Source organism: Hemiscyllium ocellatum, chromosome 22 (assembly GCF_020745735.1).
Source record: "Hemiscyllium ocellatum isolate sHemOce1 chromosome 22, sHemOce1.pat.X.cur, whole genome shotgun sequence".
Classification (NCBI taxonomy): Eukaryota; Metazoa; Chordata; class Chondrichthyes; order Orectolobiformes; family Hemiscylliidae; genus Hemiscyllium; species Hemiscyllium ocellatum.
Window position 1 is genome coordinate 42,275,051 of NC_083422.1, and position 25,529 is coordinate 42,300,579.

Here is a 25,529-nt window from a genome sequence, read left to right on the forward strand (position 1 = left end):
TTTTCATTTCAATTGGTTTTTATTCAGAGTTGAATTTTTTTTGCTATATACACCAATAAAATATACAACAGTAAGTCACAGTTAACAAAAATTAAATGTTATTATTTAATAATGAATAATCACAAGAATGATCCCTTCCAGTTGACATTTCTAAATGTAAAATATCTGCACAAACCACTATACATAGCATATTTAATGACACATTTTTGTTAGAAATATATAAATAGAATTTTTAAAACCTTATATTTATGGAGTACTCTAATTCATACTCATACAACATTCAGTTTTTTGTGGTACTTATATAAATTCCGTTTAAGTGTAATAAAAATGCAGGACTACTTCCAGTTTTCACAAATTACGAATTGTGGCGTGAATGCCTATTGCAAAAAATTGATTCCACATTGACGTAATCATTTTTCTGCATTCTTCCCTTTAGCGACGGCACATTTTTAGGTGGCCTGGGAGGAGCACCTTTAATTGCTTGTTTCGGTACAGCATAGTCATCAACAGAAGGATTGTATGGGTATTCATAACCTAAGCAGTCATTCAGTCTGCCTTGCACTTTCCATGCTTCATTTAATTCTTTTGCTTCATCATAAAGTAAAGAGTCATCGCTTACTTCATATACGTGTTCACTCTTTTTGCGATTTGTGTTCTGATTAAACACATCTGTGCATTCTGGTCTATTGGTTCCACTGTATACAGTATCATAAAGAGATTCTGGATGCTTAGTCATTACAATGGAAGGAATACTCTTTTTAACAGACTTGTGTTCGTTGTTAAGTGAATGTATTTTGCTGGGAAATCTGAAACACGGTTCATTGATTTTGTGTGATAAGGTATCCTCTCTGTGAGATGTAAAGCTACTTTGCTGTCTTCCTATTTGTCTTGATATGGATTTAGTACTGTTTGGTGCTTCCAGAGGGAGTGTCACATGAACATCTCCTGGACTTGTTTCTGCAAATAATGTAGTCTGATTCTCTACTGTGTCTGCTGGTAATTTAGAATTTACTTTACCAAATAGAGGTGATGATGGGAAACTGTACTGAAACTTGACTGGTGATTTGCTTAGTGAACTACGTGTCTGATTATCTGGGGACGTGTCATAACACAAATGATGCATACCTTCAGAAACGTCTGATATTATGGAGGATACATTTTTCGATAATTTAGATTTATGATCAGTGGTAAACTCCTTGTGAGACCATGTGCTACTTGAATATGATTTGGAAGTAGCAGTCTCCACAGGGAATAAATTGTAGCTTTCTAAAGGATCTGAATTGCAATGCTCCTCTTCATTGTTGTCCCTTTGCATCTTTACGGCGGCATTTACAGACATGAAAATTTGTTTCCCTTGCGTTGTTTCAAATTCAAACGTGCCTGGACCAGATTTACACCTTCTTCCAGATTCAATTGAAAACATTCTCTGAAAAATATAAACATTACTGAACATGAAATTATTGTATAAGCATACAAAATTAATTCTACACTACTTTTCTGCCAGTTGGGCCATATTAAATACTCTAGCCCCAATTTTCTGATCTCTATTCCCTGTCAGAATGGCTGTCACTGGGGACAATTGTGGAATTACACCTTCTATCTTGCCTCCAATATCAACAAAATACACCGTTCAATTTTTACTCAGACGTTGTCTCGCAGGGACACGGTGCATCCTCAGTGTGAGAACGGTGAGTCCCACATCTATGCAGCAATTGAGTCTTGACAATGAAATTAATGCTGCATCAAAGCCTGTGGGCAATGAGTAGTGAAAATTCTGGCTACTGCTGGAATCATTAGCACCCTCACTTAAGTAACCCAGGGATGTGGTTAGGTACACAGGAGTTCAGATGGTTCACAGAATACAGAGCCAAGGATTGTGGATGTGAGGATTGGTAAGCCAAGGAGACAGCAAAATGGGGCCAACAACACAGGAGTAGGATCCAGGGAATGATATTGGGATGGTGGCTCAGTGGTTAGCACCGGTGCCTCACAGTGCCAGGGACCCAGGTTTGATTCCAGCCTTGGATGACTGTCTGTGTGGAGTTTGCACATTTCCCCTCTGTGTGGGTTTTTGGGTGCTCCGATTTCCTCCCACAGTCCAAAGATGTGCAGGTTAGGTGAACTGACCATGCTAAATTACCCATAGTGTGCAGGGATGTGTAGGTTAGGTGCATTAGTCAAGGGAAATGTAGTGTAATAGGGTAGAGGAATGGGTCTGGGTGGGATACTCTTCGGAGGGTTGGTGTGAACTTGTTGGGCCAAATGACCGGTTTCCACACTGTAGGAATTCTGTGATATGATTGGGACTGGGATTCGCTGTAATTCATTTCTTTACTGATTTCTTTAATACAGGGGTATAGGGTAGTTCAACATCTTCCTTATCTTCTTGGTTAAGTCTAGCAGGAAATCTTTCATATACCTCCAATTACCCCTTCTCCTTCCCAAATAGATGTAACATCTGTCTGTTTATTTCTTTTCTCCTTATAGCTTCACCTATCCCTTTGAGATGAAGCAGTGCTCCTTTCAATTTAGTCTATTATAATAAATTTGGTGTTCCTGTACATTTAGTAGACCAAACACATATTGGGTGACTCATTTGCAAAGCACATCCTTTCAGTTCAAGCCTCTGGTGGCCTGTCACTTTAATTTTCAGCATTGCTATCATGTTACCATCTCCATTCTTGGCCTGCTCTACTGTTCCAGTCAAGCACAACATAACCTTGAAAAACAGATGACAAGGTGGTCTTAACAACAGCGAGGGCCAATCTGACTCAGGCCATCACAGAGAAAACACAGCCACTTCAAGACAGCGGCGATACACGGAGTATGTGGAAGGGCATCCAGGCCATCACTAACCACAGAATAGCATCGCCTGTTTGTGCTGGTGATGCCTCCCTCCCGGATGAGTTGAACAACTTTTGTGCATGGTTTGAGGCATGAAATGACGTGGCAGCGAGGAAGTCCACACCCCCTCCCAATGACCAGGGACCTTACCATGGCCGACGTGAGGAAAACCCTATGCAGAGTTAACCCAGGTAAGGCTGCTGGACCAGATAACATCCCTAGCAGAGTGCTCAGAGGATGCTCTGACGCACTGGCGGATGTTCTCCCGAACATCTTAAACATCTCCCTGAGCTGTGCCATCAGTCCAACGTGCTTCAAGGCTGCTACCATCGTCTCCATGCCGAAGAAGTCTTCAGTGTCCTGTCTCAATGACTATCACCCTGTTGTGCTGACACCCATCATCATGAAGTGCTTCAAGAGGCTCATGATGATGCATATTAAGACCTGCTGCCCCCTTCACTGGACACTCTGCAGTTTGTGTATCAACCTAACCGCTCAACAGATGATGCCATTTCCACCATCCTCCATCACCCATCTGGTGAAGAAGGACACCTATGTCAGACTACTGTTCATAGACTTTAGTTTTGCATTTAATACCATCATTCCTCAGAACCTGATTGGAAATCTGAGTCTGTTGGGCCTAAATACCTCCCTTTGTAACTGGGTCCTGGACTTACTGACTGGGAGACCTCAGTCAGTCCAGATTGGGAACAGCTTCGCCAAGGAGAAAGTGAGGACTGCAGATGCTGGAGATCAGAGCTGAAAATGTGTTGCTGGAAAAGCGCAGCAGGTCAGGCAGCATCCAAGGAGCAGGAGAATCGACGTTTCGGGCATGAAGAAGGGCTCAAGCTCTCCTGCTCCTTGGATGCTGCCTGACCTGCTGCGCTTTTCCAGCAACACATTTTCAACAGCTTCTCCAACACTCACACAGAGCATGGGGGGTCCTGCTGACACACGACTGTGCAGCAATGCACAGGTCGAATCACATCATCAAGTTCGCTGATAATACAGCTGTACTGCATCTCATCAGCAGAAACGATGAGTCAGCATACAGAGAGGAGGTGCAGTGGCTAATGGACTGGTACAGAGCCAACAACCTGTCTCTGAAGACGGAAGAGACAGTTGTTGATTTCAGGAGGGCAAGGAGCGACCACTCTCCACTGGACATCGATGGCTCCTTCATGGAGATCATGAACAGCATCAAATTTCTTGGCGTACACCTGGCAGAGAATCTCACCTGCACCCTCAACACTAGCTCCATAGCCAAGGAAGCCCAGCAGTGTCTCCACTTGCTGCAAAGGCTGAGGAAAGCCCACTTCTCAGCCCCCATCCTCACCACATTCTACAGAGGGTTCATTAAGAGTATCCTGAGCTGCTGAATCACGGCCTGGTGTGGGAATTGCACCGTCTCGGATCGTAAGACCCTACAACGGGTAGTGAGGACAGCTGAGGATAGTCGTCGTTCTTTCTTCCCTCCATTACAGACATTTACTCCACACATTATATCCGAAAGGCTAAGAGCATTGTGGAAGACCCCACACACCCTTCACCCAAACTCTTCTCCCTCCTGTCATCTGGTAGAAGATACAGGAGCATACCATCTCTCACGGCCAAACTATTCAACAATTTCTTCCCCCATGCTATCAGGCTCCTTAACACAGTATAATCGGACTCTTTCCATTCTGAAATTCTTTCATATTGCTGTTAGAAAAATTCTATTATTCATTATTCTTGTTGTACTGTAACTTGCGATACACTTGTTTTGCAATTCTTATGCACTTTATGCTGTGTACGATTCTGTAGTTTGGACTATCAATGTAGCATCCTCAGTACTGGAGGAATGCTGTATCATTTTTACTGTATCAGTTGTAAGTGGTAGAAATGACAAATAAAAACGATTCTACTGTACTCTTTCAATGAGGCGATTTGCGGCCTTCTGAATTCAACATTGAGTTCAACAATTTCAGACCATAACTTCTGTATCCTGTTTTCTTTTATTTTCTTTCCAATTCTCTTCTTTTTTTTCCTTTTGTCTTCAGGCAGCAGCACACCTTTCTAAATATGTTTTTGCTTCTTTTGTTGCCCCATCACAACTCCCTTTGGTCCTGGAAGGCTAATTTATATGTTATTCAATCTTTTATCAACAGACCTTCCTTTGTCCTTGTCTCACCCAGTCTTTGCTTAAAACCTTTGCTTAAGACATCTCTAAATTTTGAGGAAGGGTCTCTGGACTCGAAACGTTAACTTTGATTTCTCTTCACAGGTGCTTCCAGATCTGCTAAGCTTTTCCAACAACTTCTGCTTTTGTCTCGAGCTTCTTTTAGTTTTGGTAATAGATTCCAACTTGAAGCACTGTACTTTTTTTTTCCCATTTTTAAGCAGTGTGTTTTTTTGCCAAGTGAGATTCATGACATAATCTTGGATGTGGCTGGAGAAGTGCATGACCACTCATGCGGGGAATAGGGGAAACCTCGGTGTGCAGCCAACCATGTCAGCTTCATTGTCTGTAACATGCTGCTCTCAGTGCTCATTCTCAATTTGCACCAGCTTTTATCCCTCATACACAACTAATTTCCTATCTTCTCCAGGCTCCAGTGGTAACCAGCAAACCTACAGCTTCTATGAGTATGAGCTCTACCTTCAGAATATGTGCCAACATCTTCCACCAACTCAAAGATTTTCACCTTGGTAGTTCTCTATCTAGATTAGATTTGGGAGCACGATCTGGTGACCACATTACTGGCAGGTCTCTGCAAATGGTCAATGAACAAAATAACTCAGCTATCTGGCATTCAAGAGGGCTCCCAAAGTTCTTCTCTGACCAAGGCAGAAGATGATTCCATATTCTTGGCCATTAATGACATGGTCAAAATGTACAGACACACAAACCCCAGTTAGGTTTGTCAGAAGTAGTTGGTAAACTAGCTTGAAAGATGGAGGTGTCTATAAATGTTATCAGTGGCATGCATGTGGCTGGCTGTCTCTACAAAAAGGTTGGTGACTGCCATGGATGCCAGGTCCAGCACATTCAGTAAACAAAACAAAATGAATTGCGGATGCTGGAAATTAGAAACAAAAACAGAAATTGCTGTAAACGATAGAGTTGGCACCTAGACAGAGAGGGAAAAACAAGTGAGCAGGCAAAGGAATGAGTAAAGGTCAGCCTGGGAGAATGACTAACTGCTAATGGGGACCATTAGTGGTTGACAATAGGTTATTTGTGGTATCAGCCCAAGTGATGACAAGGCCTGGTGTAGAGGATTGGAGTAAGGACATGGGAGAAGGTGCTCAATCCCTAAAATTGTTGAACTCAATATTGAGTCCAGAAGGCTGTAGGGTTCCTAAGCAAAAAATGAGGTGTTATTCTTCCAGCTTGCAAGCTCAACACAGAGATGTTGGTCAGCGAAGACAGAAGTCAAAAGTCATACAACACCAGGATGTAGTCCAACAAGTTTATTTGAAATTACAAGCTTATCAGAACAAATGTGACAGAATGGAGAAACTGGGAGAATGGGATGGAATCCTTCCAGGGAGCAGGGTTGTGAAGATTTATCATCCAGGTAACTGTGGCTGTTGCTGGGTTTTTGCGTGTATTGATAACAAGTCATTTGCTGACTGAAGTCTAACCAACAGAAAGTTAAACCATCAAAAATTCAAACCCAGCTCATTCATCCTGTAGACACATTTCAATTAGATTCTCCCTGGCTTCTTACACTCAATGATGCATTGTTCTATCATGACGTCTTGGCTGTTCCTTCCAAGAAATGTCCTGCTCCTTAAATTCATCTTCATCCTCAAAAGATTGCAATTAGTTACATTCCATCTGCTTCAGGGATGTTCCCCCTTTGTCAGTTCCAGTTGTGAAGGCCACAGCAACAATAACGTGGCAGATCCATTTTGGGCTATAATGCAAGGCTCAAGTGCAATGGTCCAGGGATCTTATGCCTACGGTCTGTTCCACTATATCCCTGGTGTAAGTGTGGGAGTATTACATCTTTTTCCTGAAGGTTTCATACAGGTGTCATTAGTCATATTTGGAGGAGATACCCCTTAACTTTCCATAGCCATCCTTGTCTAGACGGATGATTTTGGAAGGGCGCAGGAACCTGTGTAGTTCTCAAGTACAGTATGTATGCACCATGGTATTTCCCAGAGTATCTGGTACATACCTCCAACATCTGGCATCAATGGTTAAATATAATTTGAAGATCGATGTAGTAGAAGACTTTCCCATTGAAGAACTCAGCAACTTGGTGGCACTAAGGTGCTCTCAAATCAGTGTGGATACAATTCCAGCCTGCCACTTAAGGGGTAAGTCAGTTATGGTGGCAGAATCTACTGCTTCAGCTGCTTGACTCATGACATCATGGGGGAAGGATATAAACTAATGTAATCTGAAGAAAATGGCATCAATAACAACAAAGATGCACTTGTGGGTTGAGGATTGTGAGATGCCACACTGATCAAAATTTGCTCTTTGAAATGAGCCACTAGCTTAAAAATTCAACACACTTGTAACTTTCACAGTACCAGTCCTTCTGAGCACAAATCGTGCCTCAGTGAGGGCCCGGAGCATCCCTAATATGTGCCTGCACTATGGATCTGAGAGGTGTAGAAAATGATAGCGCCTGCTGATGAGAGTTGTATCATCCTCCTCTGTTTCCTTTAGAAATCTTCGCCAGGACTTTGCTCAATTCAGGATGTCACCTTTGAAAGGTGGTTATTGTCATGTCTCAGGAGCACCGAAGTACATATCCTAGTGCAAATGTATGATGCACAACCAAGGTGTTCAGGCCACACTGGGAGTATTTCAGCAGTAAGCTTCTGTGATAACCACGGCTCTCAAAAATGGCACCCTTGAACATCACAGACTTATCGTTCAGTGTGCAAATATGGCACCTCTGAAGTATTGTCTTCCACAGTTACTTATTAAATGTGTTTCATAAAAGTCAAGACCAGATGACAGTTTTAAGTTAGCATCTAATTACACTTGCTTAACTGATTTGCGAAGGAGACATTCAGTACAGGCAGTCTAACTGTCACGACTATTTCAATGCTATAATTTAGAATGGTGATTCTTGGAGAATGATTAATCTTCAGAGATGCACAATTTGATGCCAGTGGAGTAGCATTACTAAATCAGTGAATGCATAATTAATGTAATATCCCCCAGCAAGGCCTCAAATTTAAACAATTTCACATTGCTTCCTTAACTCCACTAACTGATTCCTTTTCATTTCTATCTCATAGCGGTGTCACTGTAGCACATTTAGTGTGTGTGCATTGCATATATTACATGTTTTAGGTGTCAACATGTCCATCCCATTGACTGTTTATTGCTTGAACTGGGACGAGGTACCTGCCTGCCTTTTCCTCTGCATTAAAAACAAAGCAAGCCACAAGAGGCTAACAGCCTGTAACTTAGCACTGAATAGTCTGTGCACTAAAAAGCAAAGCAAGCCACAGAGGTTAACAGCTTCCAAGTAAGCACAAAGAATGAACTTGAGGAAATGAAGCCAACAGCCATAAGATGTATGCTGCATGGATGTCTGAGATGTGTGGATGTCCCTATTTGAAAAACAATCTGGCAGAACCATGTATTTCATTAATGTCCCTGAGTTCCAAGGTGAAGTCTTGAATAGCTGATACGATGTGTGGTTTGGTCTGAGAGCTAGCATGATGTCATGTTGAGGCTGGTGATTTGCTAATGCAAACTTGATGCACCGAAGATTTCCAAAGGATGGTTTTCATGGAGTAGGCAGGAATGCCATAATGACAGAATTTGATGAAGATCTTGAGAAGCAAGCAGTGAGCTGCTGTTGCCAGGTAATTTGTCTAACTTTCATATTAGAAAATTGCACCATCTAGTTTCTTAGGGAAGGACAGGAGAATTGGAAACTGTGCAGTCAGGAGGCGTATTGGACTGATATTGGGATGCAAATGCATGGAAATTAAGCTGTTACCACTAATGAGTAAGATTCTAATCTTACCACTTCAAACTTTTTCCCCAATTTTTCCACATTTTTTGCTACTGCTGTGAACTTGAGTGCAGGAATTGTACCCAGTAGCTCTTTGCTGCATTTCTGTTTTATTTCAGGTAATCCTTCTGTTGTGTTTAGTCTAGACTGCCCTGGTACTGGTTGCCTCTGGACAAGCCAATCTTGGAAAACAATTCAGATAGATGTCGGGTTTTTCACATTTGTAAGTAAGGAGCTTATTACCTGCTTCAAGCATGAGTAAAGAATACATATTTTTATTTTTATTCAATATATCGGGTGATAGTCCTTTGGATGGAATGTGTACTTGCTTCCCATGATCATTTTGGCATTCCTTGGACCATTACCCTCGCTGCATCACCTCTTTCGCAGTGACCCAGAACAAACTTTTCTGCCTATTTTAATGGAACAAATGAATTGGATTTGGGAAAACATGACTAGAATCCTTATATCCATGACCTTTCACCTAGTTAGAAATGGTAGGATATTTATGGTATTCATAATGATAGAGCATTCCTGATGAAGGGCTTATGCTCGAAACGTCGAATTCTCTATTCCTGAGATGCTGCCTAACCTGCTGTGCTTTGACCAGCAACACATTTGCAGCTATTCATAATGATAACCTTGAAGTCTAAATTGGAGTGGCATAGTATTCAATGAGTGCGATTGAACAATGACAAATGAGTAAGTCGCTACTTTCATTCGAAAAACCTTCAAATGAAATATCACAGCAGACACACTCATAACCTTCTATTTAAATATTAAAATAAATAAAGGGTACCTTGTCACCACCAAATCTTCTTAGAAACATATAAGGCCATTCATATATTACTTGCTCCAGGGTAATATTTTTCAGAATCAGTGCATCTTTGCCAGCCTTCAGTAGATACATTCCACTAAGTTCACATCTCTCTGAAGCATCTGTCCTTCTTATCGAAACCTTATACTCCTTTGCTGTAAAATAGAAAGTAAAATCAAGAGTGAAAAAAATGTAACATTGGCCCCTGCCAGTGCAAAATAATGCTACTTCCTCTCTTCATTCCTGCTCCTCTCTGGTCCAGCACAATCAGAGTAGGAGGCTAAAGATGGAAAGGACCCCACATCAGAGGAGGGAATTGTATTCTGTAGCAGCTATACAAACAATGGACACTAGAAAAAATAAATTCTTACTACATGCAGTTGAAATGAATTTCTTCCTCCATCTCTCCCTATTACACATGCGTTCAATGTTTTCAATAGCATGAGTTTGAGCTCAAGGTACAGAAAGTTACATTATTTACAGATTGATAAGTTAGTTTATTATTTTCTACTTAAGTGTAATTACACATATACAAATGTATATATTTGTGTATATATCACAATAGTTTCAACTTCCTAATAGCAGCATTAACCAATTTGTATTTTTGCAATCTTCTAGTGTCCTTAGGCTTTCTGTTCCAAGTCACAAATGAACCACGGAGTGATTTGTTTATAATGCTCATTTAAATCAATTTACTTCCAGCTCCTGACACTGGTCCTAAATTGTTTACCATTTCGAATGATGTTTGTGAACAAAAACTCTGCAGGTTGGATTTCCAGAATGTACATAAAATGCCTGAGTCATCTAACTTGTGAATTGTACTTCTGGTTGTTGAGAAGATAAAGCTGGTTTCTCTGTTTTGTATCAATTTCCTGTTTATTGAGATTTGCCTCATTCATGTGGGACAATTGTTGCAAGCAACTCCTTTGGGCTTAAGATTATTTTGCATGCTAAAGACATATAGGCGACCATTGTTGATATACCACAAATATACGCAATAAAAAGGTCACAAAAAAAGTTCAAAACACAGAGGCATCTTAGTGCCAAGATAGGAGACAGACCAGCTGAAAATCCAAATACCCAGTGTAGAACCAGATGAATAAGAAGCTGATGTCCTTGTGATAGATGTTAGCTTTAGGGCCATCATCTCTGTAATATGTCACTTCTGACATATTGTGTCTGTGCTGTCCACGTCCTCATTCATACCAAGTCCCAGTCACCTATTTCTCCAAAACTGTGGAATTCCCTTCCTAATTCCATCTGCCTTTCCAGCTTTTTCCTCCTTCTAAGACATCCTTAAAACATATCTATATGAGCTCATTATCAGTCCTAATTTCTATGCCTAAATTCCCACAATAAATTCCTCCCCAACCTGGGGATACAATGAAGGGAGAATGACGTTATGCTGAATAATTCCACTTGGGTCATTTCCTAGTTTACCTGAATTGAGACCTCTCCTGCTATCCTAGCATTCAATAAAGCTTTTTGCTTATTCTTACCCTCTATGACAAACAATAGATGGAGCTATGTGATTCTGTACCAATGGGTCAGGTCTCAGCTCTGCAATATAGCCAATCCAATCGTGAGAAATGGACAATAAACAACTTACAGGAGGAAGTTTCACAAATATCCTCAACGATAGTGAAGCCCAGCACATCAGTACAAGGGACAGTGGAGTCATGGAGATGTGCAGCATGGAGACAGACCTTTCCGTCCAACTCATCCATGCCGATCAGATATCCCAACCCAATCTAGTCCCACCTGCCAGCACTCGCCCCATATCCCTCCAAAACCTTCCTATTCATATACCCATCCAATTGCCTTAAAGGTGAAGCATTTGCATCAATCTTCAGCCAGAAGTGCAAAGTAGATGTTCCATATCTCTTCATGAGGTAAACAACAACATGGATGCTACTCTTCAGCCAAAATGGTTATACCAGAAATGTTGACTTCTTCACCTCCTGATGCTGCCTGGCTTTCTGTATTCTTCCAGCCTCCTGCTTGTCTCCTCTTCAGCCAAACAATTCAGACATGATATCAGGAAACAGCTGAAGCCACTGGGTACTACAATTGCTGTGGCCTGACAACATTCTGGTAAAAGTCCAATAATTTTGTGCCTCCAGAGCTAACTGCACCCCTGGCCAGGCTTTTCCAGTGCAGCTATAGCAATGGCATCTGACCAACAATGTGGAAAATTGCCAAGGTATGTCCTGTCCACAAAATGCTAAAAAAATTGAACACAGCCAAGTACTACACTATTGGTCTACTCTCGATTATTAAGAGGGTGATGGAAGAAGTCATCAACGATGCTATTGAGGGACAATTCAAGATGAACAACTCTTACTAAAGCTAAGTTTGGGTTATGCTGAGGCCACTCAGTTCCTGACTTTGTTGCAGGTTTGGTGCAAATATGGACAAAACAGCTGAACTCCAGAGGCAATGTGAGGTGAGAATGATTGCCTTTGACCTCAATGAAGACAATACTGTCTCCATCAATGTCAATAAAATGAAGGAACTGGTCATTGTCTTCAGGAAATGGAGTGGAGGGCATGCCCCTGTGAGCATCAATGGTGCTGAGGTGGAAATAGTCGAGAGCATCAAGGTCCAGGACATAATGATCACCAACAATCTGTTCTAGCCCACCCACATTGATGCAATGGTCAAGAAATCACAACAGCATCTTACTTCCTCAGGAGGCTAGGGAAATTTGGCATAAGGACTCTTATCAATTTTTGTAAACACACCTTTGAAAGCATCCTATCTGAATGCATCACAGCGTGGTATGGAAACTGCTGTTCCCAAAATCACAAGAAACTACAGAGAATAGTGAACACAGCCCAGTCCTTCATGCAAACCAGCCTACCATCCATTGACTCCATCTTTACTACCTGCTACCTTGGGAAAGCAACCCATAATCAAAGGCCCCTCCCATACTGGTTATACTCTTCCACTCTCTTCCATCAGGCAGAAGACATAAAAGTTTGAATACACATATGAACAAGATTCAAGAACACCCGTTGTTATCAGACTTTTATACAGACCTCTCAAATGTTAATTCTGATCTCTCTCTCTCTCTCTACACCTTCTCTGTGGCTGTGACACTGTAATCCCCACTCTTTTCCGCTATCCTGACACATATTGAATGGTACAATTTGCCTGCATAGAGACAAAAAAACTGCAGATGCTGGAATCCAAAGTGGACAGGCAGGGGGGCTGGAGGAGTACAGCGGGCAGTGTCAGGAGGTGCGGTGGTCAACGTTTCAAGTGTGGCCCTTCTTTAGGAAGAAGGGTCCTGTAGGGGGTTGCACCCAGAGCCTTGACTTCTATGCCACCTGATGCTGCCTGGTTTGCTATGTTCTTCCAGCCTCCTGCCTGTCGACAATCTGCCTGTATCACAAGCCAAACAACACTTGTCACTGTATCTTGGTACATGTGACAACAATCAATCAATCAATTATTCAATGTTGTAGTTGACTGAGTAGGGTATCAAGGAGTTGTAGCAAAGTTGAAGTCATTAGAAATTGGGAAAAATTCCCACATAGTGGTGGTGGGTTGAGGACCTTCATGGCAACTAAAGGACTTCAGCTGCCTCCTGACAGGAATCACATACACATGGTTATAGTCCAACAGGTTTGACTCACGCGCAAACCCTCTCACAGGCATATGCTCCGTCACTCTCGCACACTCACTCTATCAAACACGCATACACACATACGTGCATGCTGGCTCACTCCCTCACACACATATACATATAAGTCTATGGGGTGAATTTGCATTTACAGATTTGTATTTGTAGATGCATTCTATTTTGTTCAAAAAGCACACAATCTGTAGATAGTCAATTCATGTGACATTTTATAAATTCCTACTTTGGAAATAGAGCCAGTCTGACTCAAGGTTGGAATATAGACAGACTCTAAACTCACATTTAATGCATTGTCTGAGCTGAAAAGTCACCTTTCTTTAATAAAACCTTAAGTTATCTCAGGAATGTGACTTGAAAGAAGTTCTGGGATTTACATATTAATGAATCCCAGGACACCACGCTGGCTCAGTGGTTAGCATTGCTGGCTGACAACACCAGCGACCCATGTTCGATTCCTGCCTTGGACAACTGTCTGTGTGGAGTTCGTACATTCTCCCTGTGCCTTTCCAGATTTCTTCCCTGTGCTCCGGTTTCCTCCCACAATCCAAAGATATGCAGGTTAGGTGAATTGGCCATGCTAAATTGCCCACTGTGTTCAGGGATGTGTAGGTTAGGTGCCTTAGTCAAGTGTAAATGTAGAGTAATGGGGAATGGGTTCGGAGGGTCGGTGAGGACTTGTTGGCTGAAGGGCTGTAGGGATTCTTCTTCTTCTTCTAAATAGCATACATCCAGCACTTTGTACAGTTTATACTTGTCTTCTCTTAGCTGCCAGAATTAGCAAGATGATGTATCAGTACAATATCTTCATTCCCAACAACAGAAGATTCTTGCCTCAGGTAAAATGGTTCCAGCTTGCACAATGACTCAATCACTCAGTGGGGCAAATTGCCCATGATCTACAAATGACACTGGTTTGTAGAAATCAGGTCATAGTACATAACAGCGAACTACAGGATTTACATGGCAGCACCTTCCTCAGCTCACACTGTGGGGCCTTCGGTGATCAGATTGGAGAAACTGTAAGTGAAACAATTGGAACTGAGAGGAAGCAAGCAGTAGCAGATATTTAAAGAGGTAATTCATGACTGTCAGCAAAAATGCATCCCAGTAAGAAGGAAAGATTTTAAGAGATGGATAAACCAACCATAGCTGAGCAAGGAAGTTGGGGGAATAATTTTTTTAAAAAAGGATATAAGTAGGCAAAATCAGTGATATCCCTGAAGACTTGTGCAGAAAGCTAGCACACAGGTGCATCAATTAATCAGGAAGGCCAATGGAATGTTGGCCCTTACTTCAATGGGATTGAAGTATAAGAATAGATAAGTCTTACTGCAACTGTACAAGGTGCTAACGAAACCACACCATTGGTGGCAGTTCAGAAAGATTCACTAAGGTGATCCCCGGTAAGGAAAGGTTGGCTTATAAGCTAAGTTTAAACAGGTTGGGACTCTACACATTGGAAATTAGAAGAATGAGAGGTGATCTCATTGAAACATATAAGATTCATAACGTTCATATAAGCTTGACAGGGTAAATGTTGATAGGATGTTTCCCCTCATAGGAGTGCGTAGGACCAGAAAACAAGGTCTCAGCATGAAAGGTCTCCAATTTAAGGCTGTCATGAAGAGGAATTTCTTCTCTCAGAGGGTTGAATCTTTGGAACTTTTTGCCACAGACAGCTGTGGAGTCAAAGTCCTTGTAGATATTTAAAACTGAGATAGGTGGATTCTTGGTCAGTTGGGAAATCAAGGATAATGAGGAAAGTGGATATGAGGAATGTCAGATCAGTCCTGATCCCGTTGAATGGTGAAGCAGACTCAAGGAGCTGAGTGGCCTATTCCTGTGTATATTTCTTATGATCTTATGGCCTCATTGAGATTCTAGAGTGAAACTCTACCACATTTCTAAGTTTATTGCTAGTCTTGTGGAGATGATATAACATTGGCCCAAACTTTATAAATGACTTACTAACAACAGATGATTCTGCACTAACATTTCAAATAAAAATTATATTCAGAGACTATATGTTTTATTATCCACAAAACGTATGAATTCCTAAGTACTTGTCTGTGTACTCTACTCTCCTTAGCTTAGCTAAGTTACAATGGTGTGATGAGTATTTAGATTCTCAGAAAAATTCAGTCAGTAAAAGCTGTGACTCATCAAACAGCCCATTAAATTATTAGTTCATTTGATTATGATTGATGTTGTGTGCTGTCAGACACATGTATATTTGAGAATTTTAGAAAATCATATTATAACAAGCTGAGAAAATATAATTCCTTATATATCTTAAGAAGTATCTGGTACCAATACAACTAAGTAAACCAGAATATTAGCATGTCCAAATTAATTATGGAAAAAAGTGACCTCAAAACCTTCCACTTCTGGTTTTAGTGTAAAAATGCCTCAAGCGCATAGTCTATGCAATCATTGATGGAAATTAACATTTACCACGATTTTGTTCTATTTTAAAGCAGCATTTATTATTGTACACATGTGCATTTTCTTTCATTACCTCTTCCTTCCTCCTGCTTTCGACATTATTTTCCATTGAGGTCAAGGCAGAAGCAGCAGATAAGATGTCATTCAACAACAATTTTGTAATTGTAACCTATGCCATATTTTCTAAATATAAATGCTAATAGTTATTTTAAATCAGCAATTTTATCTATTTGTGCAAGTTTTTTTCTATATATTTGTAAGTCCTACATGTAGGAAGTAAAACAACTACATCTAGGTTACATCAAATTAAAAAAATGAATTTGTCTTTTTAGAGATACAAGGATTTCTCCATTACAATTGTAACTGATAAAGAAAATTTGCATACATACTAAAGCCTTTCACAACATATAGAATCATAAAATAGATAATGCGGAAGAATGCCACTTGTGTCTATGCTGACCCTATGAGAGAATAATTCATACATTGCCATTCCACTACTTCTTCTTCACTCAGGCAGTACATTCAAAATCCTAACCATTCACTACATAAAAAGATTTTGCTCATATTATTATAATGCTTTATATACTTTGCAGACAATAAAGTGTTTTTAAATTGTGGTCAGAAATGGAGTTGTCAGTTGCAAAATTGTACGCAGTAAATCCCCACGCACAATAAAATGGTATTTATTAGTGGCATTGATTAAGGGAAACAATGACCTGGATAATGAGTAAAGCTAGCTTGCTTGTCTTCAAAATAGTTTCAAAGGCTCATTTGCATCACTTGAGAGAACAGATGGGGGTCTTGATTTAATCAGAAAAGCAACACTCCCTCAACAGTGCTCTAGACTGTCAATTTATTCTCTGGTTTAATGCTCTGGAGTGGAAATTTGACTCATTCGTCTGACTCAGAAGCAATGGGCGGCACGGTGGCACACTGCTGCCTCACAGCGCCTGAGACCCGGGTTCAATTCCCGACTCAGGCGACTGACTGTGTGGAGTTTGCACGTTCTCCCCGTGTCTTCGTGGGTTTCCTCCGGGTGCTCCAGTTTCCTCCCACAGTCCAAAGATGTGCGGGTCAGGTGAATTGGCCATGCTAAATTGCCCGTAGTGTTAGGTAAGGGGTAAATGTAGGGGTATGGGTGGGTTGCGCTTCGGCGGGTCGGTGTGGACTTGTTGGGCCGAAGGGCCTGTTTCCACACTGTAAGTAATCTAATCTAATCAATAAAACTTGCGCAAGTTGCTGAAATGTATTTTGCAGTGGTAGACATTGCAGCCATTGTACTTTGGTGGTGGAGAGAATGAAGTCTGTAATGAATGGCATGTCAATTAAGTGTGCTGCTTTGTCCTGTTTGGTGTTGAATGTCACCAGCACTTTACAGCTTTTCAGTGCAAAACTCTCATTCGGTGGAAGGATCCTGCAGGGATCTGGACCTGCATACATATTGACCTCCAAAATAGAAAAATAAGTGGGCTTTGAAACAAAGTTGAGGCAAAAGGTGGACACCCCACCCTACTGCAATTCCAGCAATGAAGAGCATTTGAAGTAACTTTCTCAATTAATATGCCATGTTTTTGTTTACCTGTTTTTGTTTAAATACTGTATTGTAACTTTGGATCAGTCCTGAATCGGTTCACAATTAATTCTGAAGGAGTGTCGCTGGACCCAAAACATTAAATCTGCTTTCTCTCCACAGATGCTACCAGAACTACTGAGCTTTTCCAACAAAAGTTCTGTTTTTTATTTCTGATTTCCAGAATTTATAGTTCTTTGTTTAGTTGTTGTTGTTTCTTTTTCCTTTTTTATTGTAACTTTGGATCTGATTTGCCATTTACAAATATGCTTATCTCAAAAGATACAGAAATACTGTTAAGGAAGTGGTCTTATCTATAAAAACAGAATATATCAACACGTTACATTTGAACAATGTGATTGCTTTCCAACTTAAAACTTTATTTTGTCATAATAAAACTAAAAGAGCAAGTCTATCAAATGTTTTAACTCTGGGGAATGAAAAGTATATTCAACAGGTTAGTAATTTTTTAAACATCTCTCTGAATCATTGTTCTACAGTAAAAGCATTACAGGTATCAAATTGTTGAGTTTAAACCCAAATTCATAGATTCCCTGCACTAAATTATTTTTAAAAAATTAGCTCACTCAAATTATTTTCTAAGAACAAAGAATAAAAAACAAAGAACATTACAGCTCAGGAAAAGGTCCTTCTGCCCTGCAAGCCTGTGCCAATCCATATTCTCAATCTAAATCTGCCATCTATTTTCTAAGAATCTGTATTCCTTTGCTCCCTGCCCATTCATGTATCTAGACAGATACATCTTAAATGACACTATCATGCCCACTTCTACCACCTCTGCTGGCAATGCGTTCCAGGCACCCACCACGCTCTACGTAAAGATCTTTCCACATGTAACTCCCCAAAATGTTTCCTCTCCCACTCTGAACTCATGAACCCTAGTAATCAAGTCCTCCATCTGGGAAAAGGTTTCTTGCTTTTCACCATTTCTACACCTCTCATGATTTTGTAGGCCTCAATTAGGTCCCCCCTCAACTGCCTTCTTTCCAATGAAAATAATCCTAATCTACTCAACCTCTCCTCATAGCTAGCACCCTCCATACCAGGCAACATCCTGGTGTACCTCCTCTGCACCCTCTCCAAACCATCCACATCCTTTTGGTAATGTGGTGACCAGAACTGTACACAGTATTCCAAATGTGGCCAAACCAAAGTCTTGAAGTTGTAGGTAGATAGGATAGTGAAGAAGGCGTTTGGTATGCTTTCCTTTATTGGTCAGAGTATTGAGTACAGAAGTTGGGAGGTCATGTTGTGGCTGTACAGGACATTGGTTAGGCCACTTTTGGAATATTGCGTGCAATTCTGGTCTCCTTCCAATCAGAAGGATGTTGTGAAACTTGAAAGGGTTCAGAAAAGATTTACAAGGATGTTGCCAGGGTTTGAGGATTTGAGCCTATTTGGAGAGGTTGAGTAGGCCGCGGCTGTTTTCCCTGGAGTGTCGGAGGCTGAGGGATGACCTTATAGAGGTTTATAAAATCATGGGGGCATGGATAGGATAAATAAGTAAAGTCTGTTCCCTGGGATGGGTGAGTCCAGAACTAGAGGGCATAGATTTAGGGTGAGAGGGGAAAGATATAAAAGAGACCTAAGGGGCAACTTTTTCACACAGAGGGTGGTGCGTGTATGGAATGAGCTGCCAGAGGAAGTGGCGGAGGTAGTACAATTTCAACATTTAAAAGGCATCTCGAGGTGTATATGAATAGGAAGGGTATAGGTCGGGCACTGGCAGGTGGGACTAGATTGGTCAGCATGGACGAGTTAAACCGAAGGATCTGTTTCCTTGCTGTACATCTGTATGACTCTATGACTCTTATTCAATTGTAAAAAACATGACCTGCCAACTCTTGTACTCAGTACCCCATCCGATGAAGGAAAGCATGCCGTGTGCCTTCTTGACCACTCTACTGACCTGCGTTGCCACCTTCAAGGAACAATAGACCTGAATGCACAGATCTCTCTGTACATCAATTTTGCCCCCGGAATTTTCCATTTACTGTATAGTTAACTCTGGAATTACATCTTCAAAAATGCATCACCTCGCATTTATCCAGACTGAACTCCATTTACCATTTCTCTGCCCAACCTTCCAATCTATCTATATTCTGCTGTAGTCCCTGACAGTCCTTCACTATCTGCAACTCCAACTATCTTAGTGTCATCTGCAAACTTGCTAATGAGGCAACTTCACCTTCCTCCAAGTCATTTATGTATATCACAAACAACAGTGGTCCCAGCACAGATCCCTGTGAGACACCGTTGGTCACAGGTCTCCATTTTGAGAAGTTCCCTTCCACTACTTCCACTCTGTCTCCTGTTGCCCAACCAGTTCTCTATCCATCTAGCTGGTACACCCGGACTCCATGCAACTTCACCTTCTTCATCAGCCTACCATGGGGAACCAAATCAAACGCCTTACTAAAGTCTATGTATATGACATCTACATCCCTTCCCTCATCAATCAGCTTTGTCACTTCTTCAAAGCATTCTATTAGGTTTGTAAGACATGACCTTCCCTGCACAAAACCATATTGCCTACCACTGATAAGCCCATTTTTCTTCCAAATGGGTATATACCCTATCCGTTAGTACCCTCTCCAGTAGCTTCCCTACCACTGATGTCAGGATCACAAGTCTGTAATTACCTGGATTATCCCTGCTATCCTTCTTAAACAAGGGGGCAACATTAGTAATTCTCCAGTCCTCTGGGACCTCCCCTGCTTTCAAAGATTCTGCAAAGCATCAGGGGCAGCACGGCGGCTCAGTGGTTAGTGAGTTTTTAAACTCCTCCAGCAGAATAATCTTTCTTAGAGCCTCAAAGGTCCTATCTATTTTTAAAGCACACACCCATCTATCAAAATGACTATGTTTAATTCTTTTGAACTCAACATAAGTTTGACCTGGTTCCTCCTTTGTGTTTCTGAACCGCTGTCTATATGCTTCTGGTACCAATTCATAAGCACTTAATATAGCCTGTTTAACCTCTTCATAATCTCTTGACCCCTCAGCTGACAGCATGCAAATACCTCACTCGCCCTGCCTACCAGTTTAGTCTGAAATAGCAGTACCCATAAATCCTTGGACGACCCATCTGCCTAGCCAATTTTTCAAATGAAATAAAGATGGCTTCAATATCTTTCTCATCAAAATGTGGCAGAAGTTTGACATATTTGTATATATCACTACCTTCTCTTTTAATCTATATCCTATTAACTTGACTTTGCTGATGAAGTTGTGACTTCTCAAGTTCAAATTCTCTCTCTCTTTGTCTCTCCCTTTCCTCTCTCTCTCTATTTCTGTCTCCCTTTCTTCTCTCTCTCTATGCTCAGCTAAAAACCCTCTCTCCCTCTTTTTCCTCTCTCTCTTCCTCTTTCTCTCTCCCTCTCTCTCTTTGTGTATCTTCATACTCCATTTTCCTCAATTGTAAGTTAAGTTTTTCTACCTCTACTGCACTTGTCTGTTTCTCTGACAGACCTAAGTGTTTGAGTAATGGCCTTTCAATTTCAGCTTAACTGTTGTCCTTGGTTAAACCCGAATCCAACTTCATTGCTAATACTAACCCTATGGCCTTTTTCTTTCCTTCTAAACTTTCTTGGCAAATTTGAGAATCATCTTCAAATCCCAGAACCTCTTAGCAATTTTAAGAACCATTTCTTTCACTGTTAATTTAATCAACTACAAGTCACCGAAAGTAAACAAATTGTCTCACCTACGTTTTATTTAAACATCTAGGACACTAACCTGCAAGTGTTTAAATCTGCTGGATTTTTCATACCCCCAAATCTATTCAAATCTGTCTAAACCAATTCAAATCATGGACCTGAGCCCCCAAACTATTATGACATCGGGTAACTCTTTTGTGTGTTGCTGGTTTACCCCGTGTTGTAACTCTATAAACAAATAAGATTATGTTTTCTTTCAGTCTTCCAAAGGGATGGTCTATCATTTGCAGACTTTCACTGCCCAATTGAGGGACCTTGCAGTGGCAAAGCAGCAAAGCAATTGCTCCATATGCCCTTCCCACTATCAATTCCTGATGCCATTACTGATGAAGGACTTTTGCTCGAAACATTGATTCTCCTGCTTCTCTGATGCTTCCTGATTTGCTGTGCATTTTCAGCACTCTTGGCTATAATCTCCAGCATCCACAGTCCTCACTTTCGCCTTCCGACTATCAACCAACCTCCTCCTTATGTCATGATTCCCACTTTACAACTCCTCTCCTGCTGCTCAGCCATCCTGGGTGGATGCGCTTCCAGCAACCAGCTCAATCTCTTCATTGTCACTGCTGAGCATTGCACAGCGTCTGGATTCTGATTGGCAGGCTCTTGGGCATTGGGGTGATTTCTAACACAGTTACCCTTGTTCCCAGGGAAGATCTGCCACTGCTCAGGTAAAAGTCACTTCACTCAGTATGCCTATCCAAAAGTAGGTGGTGTGATGTTCTCATGCACTGCCCATTTAGTAGGTGAGACCTCTGTTGCTTCCATTAAAAACTTCTCAATGACTGGAGTAAAATACAAAACTAAAAATTAATTTAAGAAAAATTCTTAAACAAAAAGGAAATGAAAGCTGCAGTGTTTGTAACTTGGACAGCCAGGTGGACATCATAGAATATGAGTTCCCTGATTGGGACTGTTAATTTGGTCCAGTCAGGGATCCCTGGCTGACAGATAAGAACAGAAGTGTCAAACATCCTGTTCACTCTGAGAGATGGCTCTTAGGGAGCTGGATCAATGTCAACGATTCTCTACATGTAAATAAAGGGCAACTTGGTGACAGGATACAGCCATTTAACCCCAAAACAGTTTCAATGTAATTTTAGGCATGGAAATGGAAATATCTCTTGCTGACAGCCAATTGTGTGATGCTGTCAAAAAATCTATTTAAACAGAAAGCGATGCCTACTGTACTTGCCACCTGATCTAATAAGACTAATTTTAAAGATGCTCCCACAATCTCAGACATGCATTCAAGGGTTCACACACACAGAGGCAAGTAATTTACAAAGTGGAAGGATATGTTCAGTAGTTTAAAGGCTAATCAGGGACAGTGTTTTTTACGAATCTTGCAGATTGATGACTGGATGGTTTCAGACTGAGGCCCAATAGTCTTTCTAGATTTTGCATCGGACAATTAAAATATGTTGGCAGATGACTTATCTTTTATTCTGAAGACAGCAGCTGCTGAGTTGCTTCATAAATTATCCATGTCTGTTGCATGTGAATAGTCAAACAACAGTCACACCTTAAGCTTATAAAATAGATAGAGATAGAGAACACTCACACAACATCCTTCACCTCCTATGTATTCTTGAGTTCTGTGACCTGGAGAAAAGCAGTTTCTTGAAGCACAAGAAAGGAATCAATGTATGATCCCATCTCACCAGTAGACCAGTTACCCAAACATGGTCACAGCAATTTCATTACAAGTCCATAATTTAGACATGATTAGATTATAGCTGTTATATCAACCAGAGCACATTGTCCAAACCTTTTTCTGTCTCATAAATCATTCCACATTCAGTTGACTTCTAAAAATTGTTTCTCGAGATGTAAATGTTGCTGGCACGGCCATTATTTGTTTCCCATGCCTATTTCCATCATAAGCTGACTATCTTTTTAGGCCATATCAGACAGCAGCTAAGAGTCACCATTTTACTATGTGTCTGCAGTCACGTGTAGACCTGACCAGTTAAGAAAGCCAAGTTTCCTTCCCTGAAAGAACATTAATGAACCAGATGGTTCTTTATATGAATCAACAATGGTCTCACAGTCACCATCACTGAAACTGGTTTTTGATGCCAATTTTAATAAAATATATTTAATTTAAATTCTGCCAGCTGGCATGATGAGATTTGAATTTATATCCTTGGATTAGATTCAGTTTCTGGATTACTAGTACATAACCATCATCTTTCCCAATAACAGATTACCTGGTTGAGTTATCAGTGGGTCAGGAAACAGACCTTTTACATTCCTGTAAAGTGATTCTCAAAGGGATTTATCGAGACAGTCTGGGTCCATTACAAAAACTTTTTTATTGTGTAGGGTCTTGCTACATTAATGTGCAGTGATCTCAGAAGCAGCTTGTTTAAGTTATTGAAGTGCTGTTCAGTCTTTTAAAACACAAACAGTGGTTTCAGGCCAATAAATACATCAAGCATTTTTATAATATAAAACATTGCTTTATAATTTTATTGTTATGGAGTTTCCTTCATTCATTTAGAGAATTTGGGCTTTGCTGACTGGACAATCCCAAGTAAGTTATGAACATCCTGAAATAACTCTATTGTGGCTGGTATCCCTTTAACAAATCACTATTTATTCACACACAAACAGTCCTTGATTATAGTACTGCCTCATTTAGAGTCAGCTACCAGAGTGCCAGTATCTCTGACACTCACCCATTTATTCCCAATGCTACTGCCTGACAGCAGTAGTGCTTATTTTACCCCAGCATTTATGTCATGTGTGTGCAGGGACACACCTTTTTTATATGTCAGCCAGGACTCCGTGTTTGGACCAGATTAACAAACCCAATCAGTGAACTCATATTCTATGACATCCAGCTGGCTGACCTCATTACATTTTGATAAAGGTTTTATTATCTGGTGTGCTATAATACCCATTATAGTGATATATTCAAGTACTTTTAAAAAATTGATAAACATTTGGTCTATTTGTACTTAAAGATGCAAGAGTCATCTTTTGGTGTCCAAAATTCTTGCAAAGGCTTATCCCCAGTTTATCCATGGGCCAAATATATTTTAAAGAACTTCCTCTCTTTGTATCTTCACACATGAATCGTCTACGTTTAAAAGCTTGAGAACAAAATAATAGGAAGCCATTGCAATCATCAGCTGCTGTAATAAATAAGTTAGAGATTTAGAATTGTTACTATTTTCTTCAGAAGCATAGAGATACCTTCCCAATAGGTGGGTCAACATCATTGGGTTCCTGGTCTACCTCAGGCCTTTATGTCAATGGAAGGTATGCTCTAACATGGCCAAAAAATTGATTATCAATCAACAAATCCATCCACAGCCTACATCAGACACTAAGAGTTGAAGAGGTTCCTGGTCAGCCAGTACTGGCTGTGCAGCCTCCTCAGGTTAAAAGGTTCCATGCACAAGTTCTGGTTGTGAGATGTATCCTCATTACTGCTCATCATGTTGTCTGAGCTGGCTGCTCAATTTGCTGCCACCAGCCACTTTTCTACTGGGAATTTACAGAGTCTGTTTGGTGTAGCTTGGTAAAGAAAAATTACCTTCTCCACCCCACCAGCATGAGTACCCCCATCTTCTCTCCAATACTTCATACTCACAATACCATACTAGTGTGCTGACCTCCCACCAATGCTCATGCTCTACCCCTCTTATTGTTTCCTGCAGCACCTTTCCCAGTTGCTCTTACCCACACAATCCCCAACACCACTACCCTGTATGAATTCTGCAATGCCCATTCATTTAATCAGAACATTTCCCCACTCGCACCAACAGTAATAGTTGTGCTACCCCATTAATCTCCGATAATACCTACTCCTCTCTCATCCCATGAGGAAAACAGGCCACAATAGAATCAGGATAGTGATATTTTCCGTGGCATTCAGCTCCTCACCCTTTTGAGGACCGCTTCTTGACTCAGAGCAGCCCAAGCAGATGCTCGACTGGTATTGGAGGTTGCCCTTTACTTACTGTGCCACAACCTGTTGAAAGAAGGCCTTGTTTTGATGGAAGCAGCAACTATGACAAACTTCCTACCTTTGTGTCCATACTAAATGTCACTGCAAGACAGCAGCAATATGAATCTGGTATTTCTGGCTGAGGGGTGAAAGGGCAAGGTAAAGCAAAGCCTAGGTATTGAAGGTTTGGAAGGATACTGCAGGAAAAGTCACTATGGCTCATGAGAGAAAACCACCATGAAACTCAACAACATTGATACAGACAATTTCTGATAGAATTCAATCCTTTATATTAATATGCATTGGTATAGTCAAACATTCATGAAATGGGAAAGAATGTTTCTGGGATTTTGGAAATACATCCCTAAAAAATATTTTCGACAATATTTTAAATCTCGCAGGTGCAGGGGATGCAGATTGATAGGGTTGTATTAATTTGTTCAATAAGTTATAAATATTCATTGTATATTAGATTGATAAATGTCAATTCAAATCTTTTTAATTAATATTTTTACTATTTCGATATCT

The 25,529-nt window shown here is 40.7% G+C and overlaps 1 protein-coding gene across 1 annotated transcript in view; it reads right to left on the reverse strand.

The window, feature by feature from the left end:
- Window positions 1-279: 279 nt before the first annotated feature.
- Window positions 280-25,529, reverse strand: part of LOC132826488 (docking protein 1-like) — a 48,506-nt gene continuing 23,256 nt past the window's right edge. Inside the window, exons 4-5 of the mRNA XM_060842447.1 lie at window positions 9,622-9,794; window positions 280-1,426 (exon numbers count right to left, since the gene is read on the reverse strand). Coding sequence (XP_060698430.1) covers window positions 356-1,426; window positions 9,622-9,794 — 1,244 coding nt within the window. The 3' untranslated portion in view covers window positions 280-355. The remainder of the gene's footprint in view (window positions 1,427-9,621; window positions 9,795-25,529) is intronic.